At 40.3% G+C, this 6,000-nt stretch overlaps 1 protein-coding gene across 4 annotated transcripts in view; it reads right to left on the bottom strand.

The window, feature by feature from the left end:
• Positions 1–6,000, bottom strand: part of plekhg5b (pleckstrin homology domain containing, family G (with RhoGef domain) member 5b) — a 147,871-nt gene that overhangs the window by 130,154 nt on the left and 11,717 nt on the right. Inside the window, exons 1-2 of one of the 4 annotated variants that reach the window (XM_073939309.1) lie at positions 1,336–2,166; positions 20–169 (exon numbers count right to left, since the gene is read on the bottom strand). The exons of 2 other annotated variants lie outside the window; for them this stretch is intronic. In XM_073939309.1, coding sequence (XP_073795410.1) covers positions 20–146 — 127 coding nt within the window. In that variant the 5' untranslated portion in view covers positions 147–169; positions 1,336–2,166. Of the gene's footprint in view, positions 1–19; positions 2,265–6,000 lie in introns of those variants that run through there. One more of the 4 variants, XM_068216936.2, reaches the window with a different exon arrangement.

Here is a 6,000-nt window from a genome sequence, read left to right as displayed (position 1 = left end):
TAAGTGGTTCCAGCCTTACCATAAACATCATGGATGACATCCAGAGAGGACGACCAAGAGTACCGTTCTGCCCCCAGCTCTGTCAAAGACGATGGGAGTGTCTCCAGCTCATAAGCTCCCCTTTTCCTCCAGTAAAGGAACATCATAAGGACGAGGCTGTAAACACTAACTGCAAAAAAAGCACCCCGCTAAGAGATCCGATCAAGCTGCTTCAAAAGGAAACAATGCCTGGTTGTACAATAAACAAACACTTAACATCTAACGCGGCATCTTTATATCCAGCTCTGATGTTCCCCATACTGGATCTAGTTGAACAAATCGCAATAAAGCAGGCACCTGCAGTTACCTCATCTTCCTTAACAATTAAACCTCTCTTTGATCCCGTTTCACGAGTTACAACCCATAAAAGTGTGCAACTAGGCATGCCAAAAAACAGACCCATGTTCCAAATCTAAGCAAATGCTGGCACCCATTTCACAGCAACACCATGATGATAAATCTCAACTGAGAGTGTATATAAAGAGTTCCTCGCTTCTAAAATGGCAGATCAGACCCCGCAAAGGAATCTAGCAGTACGCCAAGTTGGGAACACCTAAAAACCCATTACACCTTGGCAGGAAGGGTTAAATTAAATTTACTTAAAGTTGCTCAATGTCTTGATGAGATTGTAGTGCCTTCTTTGAGTTAGTTTGTAACTCAATAATATATTTCAATTGAGAGCTACTGATGAATTCCTTCAGTTTTGAAAATGGCGTATCCCACAATGGGATGCAGTGCGCCAAGTCGGGAACACCTAAAATCCCACTACATCTTGGCAGACATGGTCAAACTAAATTTGCCCAAACTTTCTCCATGTCTTGATGAGATTGTCTTGCCTTCTTCGAGTTAGGTTGCAACTCAATAATAAATCTCAACGACTAGTGTATAAAGAAATTCCTCACTTTAAAATAGCATATCCCGCAATGCAACCTTGCAGTACGCCAAGTCGGAAAAACCTAAAATCCCACTACACCTTGGCAGAAATGGTCAAATTAAATTTGCCCAAAGTTTCTCCAAGTCTTGATGAAATTGTCTTGCCTTCATCGAGTTAGTTTGTAACTAGATAAATTGTAACTAGATAAAAGTGTATAATAATATTCCTCACTTCATAATGGCATATCACGCAATGCGACCTTGCAGTATGCCAAGTCAGGAACACCTTAAAATCCACTGCAACTTGGCAGAAAAAGTCCAATAAAATTTCTCCATGCCTTGATGAGATTGTCCTGCCTTCTTCGAGTTAGTTTGTAACTCAATAATAAATCTCAACTACTAGTGTATAAAGAAATTCCTCACTTCAAAATGGCATATCCCGCAATGTGACCTTGCAATGCGCCAAGTCGGGAACACCTAAAAATCCACTACACCTCGGCAGAAAAGCTCAAATACGGTTTGTAAAAAGTTTCCCCATGTCTTGATGAGATTGTCCTGCCTTCTTTGAGTTAGTTTTTAACTCAATAATAATCTAAATTGAGTATAATGAATTCCTCGCTTTAAAAGTGCTACACCACAATGGGATCTTGCAGTACGTCAAGTCGTTAACACCGAAGAATCCACTACACCTTGGCAGAAAAAGTCAAATAAAGTCTGCCCAAAGTTTCTCCATGTCTTGATAAGACCACTTCCCTTCTTTGAGTTAGTTTGTACTCCCAATAATATACTTTAATTGAGAGTATTCAATAAATTCATCTCTCCTAAAACGCATATCCTTCAATGGGATTTGCAAAACGCCAAGTCTGGAACACCTAAAAATCCACTACACCTTGGCAGAATAAATCCAATAAAATTTTTCCATGTCTTGATGAGATTGTCTTGCCTTCATTTGAGTTCATTTTTACCTCAATGATAAATCTAAATTGAGAGCGTATAATTAATTCCTAGCTTCAAAAATGGCAGATCTGATCCTGCAAAGGAATTTTGTAGTACGCCAAGTCGGGAACACCTAAAAATCCACTACACCTTGGCAGAAAAAGTTGCAAAAAGTTTGCCCAAAGTTTCTCCATGTCTTGACAAGATCATCTCATCTCCTTTGAGAAGTTGATGGCGCTTTTTCTTCACTTACATCCCAAAAGATGTTCTTCGCCAAACTATCGGTCTGCACAGAACAGGCACATCGGTGTCAAAGTCTGTGAAAGCAGTTTGGGCAAAGAGAACTGGTTGTCAGAGGGTGTTCGACCCACACTAGCAAACAAATGTTGCATTCATACAGACATGAAGTGCATGCTGGGATTGACAGACTAGGCCAATACCTTCCAGTCTTTGAGAAACAAAGATCCCATGCAAAGCCCTCCTACACAGACAGCGAACTTTGTCTACCATTTGCACAAACAATAAAAACCAGACATTTCTGCATTGATTAGAGCCACTGGTCCTCCTTTTTTTCAGAGATTTATGTGTGCGACTACAACACAGTCAGCTGTTTCTGTGAATGTACACCAGCCAGAAGTGGCTCCTGATAAGATATCTGCTCTACAGAGGTGGATGCATGTTCGAATGACATCATTTCAAAACATGGCGTGTCAAAGGCACAGACTTGTTGCTGTAGCGTTCAGTTGCCCTGCAGAGAAGAATTACTGTGAGAACGTTATGTGCAAGAGATTTCAGAGGGGAGGGACGATACTGCACAGCCATTCAGATGTCCAATTTTGGGATAAGAAATTAGAGGGTACGGCTGGGACAGACTTACTCTTGGAGTCTGGCTTTGCAGACATATGGTAGTAATCCAGAACCTGGCTTTGAACTTGCAGCTTTTTTATGAACAGGCAGCTGCAGAACCAAGCAGATTTCAGACAATGAATCTCAGCTACTTCAGCGCCTTTTCAACACAAGCTAAACATTGAGTTTGCGTAAAAAGTGTGCTTACGTAATAGGCTGAGAGGCATGAGTGTGTGCTAAAAAAGATCAAGTGAAGAACTGATTTCTTCCAGGTCTCATTGGTGTTGACAGGTGGACAGAAGTTTGACGCTCTGGTTGCCGAAGTGGTGGAAAAAAGAGGTTAACCTATATTTAGATAGAATGGCCACAACATAGGCCTATACTTAAAGAGATAGTTTAAGCAAAAATTAAAACTCTGTCATCATTTACTCATCCTCATCTCGACTCAAACCATTATGAGTTTTTGTTCTGTTGAACACAAAAGAAAATATTTTGAAGAAAGCTTAAAACTAAAACGCACTAGTGTAAACGGGGCCTAAGAAGTCACCATCTAGACCAGGGGTCACCAACTCAAATTGGCATGGGGGTCATTTCAGTGACTGACAATTCATAGCAGGGCCGTTTCAACATTCAAGCACAAGAAAAAAGTAAAACCTGACATAATTGATGCATCTTAGGACAACAGACAGGACGTTTATATTTCAAGCAGTACCTGTCACCAGTGATAACGCAAATCAGCACGTTCATCATGTCACACATCAGCTGTTGAAATATATGTGGTTGTTGTGTGTATAGTCGAGCATTAGACACACACTCATTCATTCTTCCTCAGAGTATATGCAGTAAAAACCTTGGCTTTTTGTTTCTTGTTGTACATATTGAAAGGAGTTTGAATTGCTATAAAAATACAACAAAATAATATAATAATATAATACAATAATAATAATTATTATTCTGTCCCAACCAATTGTATTGTCCCAACAGTGTAAGAAAAGCAGAAAACTTTACTGGCAATTGTTCTTCTCAACATCTTTTCTTTTTTTTTTTAAAGCTACAACAAAGAGGGGAAAGTACGTACACATTCACACTTATTTTAACATGTTCAATTTAACCAGTAGTACAATTTCACTAATGTACATAGTTTTTATGCAAATCTAAATAAGCAAATGAGGAAAATCTTTTAAATGAGACCATTTGAATGGAATATTAGCAAAATGATCATATTTGTTACACCACCAGTATAAAGTGTAAGCCATTAGGAAGTGTTTGTACAACAAAATACTAGTATAAAATTGATGATAATCAAATGACCCTTGAATATTTACAAAAATAGAGCTTTATTAAAAGTAGAGAAATTACGGGCATAAATTTTAACGTTTAAATGAGCCACAGAACTAAAAGGCATGTGTGTTACTCTCGACCGTACACTGAGAGAAAATCAAAGTAAAACTAATCTGAATGCAGTACTTTAGGGCGTACTCACACTATGCCATCCGTACCGTGCCCAGGGCCGTTTCCTGGATAGTTTGAGAAGTGTGAGTGCGTTGAATCGGGCTCAAGCACGGTTCACTTGGCCGGCCCTGGCCCGGTTGGAAGAGGTGTGCCTGAGCGCGGTTCACTTGGGCTTACGCTTGTGTGTGAGTGGAAAACGCGCCAAAGCCCGAAACTGAAAGCGAGACGTGACTTTAAGGGGCTGTTTCATATGGATTTATTAATCATTCTTACTGTTCAGTGAACGCAAACTGCCGTAGTTCATTAAAGACGAGAACTCCTCACAGCATGACAGCTGTACGGCTTCAGCAGACTTCCTCATTCCTGCAGCACGAGAGCTTTACGATTGTTTATGAGCGCCAAAAGTGGCGGATCTGTTCGGCGAAATATCTGACTGCGTGTCACAGCATCCCTAAGGACTGTTTGGCGAAATATTTGACTGCATGTCACTGCATATCAAACGATTGAAACAATATAACTAGAGAAATCTCCTCTGTGCTGCTGAGTGAGAGAGCGCTTCTCACTGAAAAGCGCAGCAGCGATGACGTAAGCATGCCGAGGCCCATTTGTGGTGTGAGTGCGGGCCGTCGGGGGAGACGGGAGGGGGGTCAAGCGTGCTTTGGCCTGGTTGGAGGCAACTGTACCTAGTGTGAGTACGGCCTTAAACTTCGACTAGGTGGTGGATCAAATGGCCCGTAGGTCGACAGTTAAAGATTTCTAATCTAGACTCTGCAAAAAGTCACAAAAATACTTCAAGATGCACCAAAATGTATTTTTTTTGTTTTCAAAACAAACATACAATATTTTCTGAGGGAAAAAAGGTCACCTCTTTAATCAACTGAGATACAAAATTTAAAAAATTTTATAATGATAATCTAGTAACTTCAGGATATATTTTTAAGTTTGTGCAAACCCTCATGCAGCTACAGACAATCATTTGCAGCTATTTTTTCACACAAAAAGCCAACCCGTCTACATCACCAGGCTTTTTACTTCTCACCACTATCTAGACAGCTATGAAAATCACTGATATGCCTTTCACTCAAACCCTGTTTTTCGAAATCCCTAAATTGTTACTGTAACAGCACATTGGGGTATTTAGGACGTAATGAAAAGCTAGACCGTCTTGCTTTGTGCACAAGCAGATATTAGAGCTCATCCTTGGCAGAGACGTGCTCATTAACGCCAGGCTAAGATCCGCCTAAATGGACTTAAGCTGGGTGGGGGAAGCAGTTCAGCAGTAGTCAACTTGGGACAGGGTGATGGTATGAACTCAGGCTAAAGAGCCCTTTTAATCCCCCTGTAATCATCACACGGATGAGAGAGAGGTGACACAAAAGTGCTATTCCTCTAATGGTCAAAGCATGATAGCTGCTAGCCCATTAGCAAAACCAAGAGCTACTGTATAAATGTATCTGTGTATAAGTGTAAAAAGTCAATTGCTGAGTCAGTTTAGAAAATAATGGAAGGACTATACATCTAAACATTCAGAGTTCTGACTCAACTCTTTTTCAACAGCTCTGCATGTCTTGTCAGGATTACTGTAATTATGAGATGACGCTAGAACATTACTCTGACTTTTGCATGCTAACTCAGCATGTAAAGCCAGCTAAATCCTTCATATCAATATTTAAAAGGAACATTCATTCATTCATTCATTTTCTTTTCAGCTTAGTCTCTTTATTAATCAGGGGTCACCACAGTGGAATGAACCGCCAACTTATCCAGCATACGTTTTACACAGTGGATGCCCTTCCAGCCGCAACCCAACACTGGAAAACACCCACACACTCTTGCATTCATGCACATACACTA

This window comes from Danio rerio, chromosome 23 (assembly GCF_049306965.1).
Source record: "Danio rerio strain Tuebingen ecotype United States chromosome 23, GRCz12tu, whole genome shotgun sequence".
Lineage (NCBI taxonomy): Eukaryota > Metazoa > Chordata > Actinopteri > Cypriniformes > Danionidae > Danio > Danio rerio.
The sequence above is the reverse complement of the archived record's forward strand: the minus strand, read 5'-3'. Positions and strand labels throughout refer to the sequence as shown.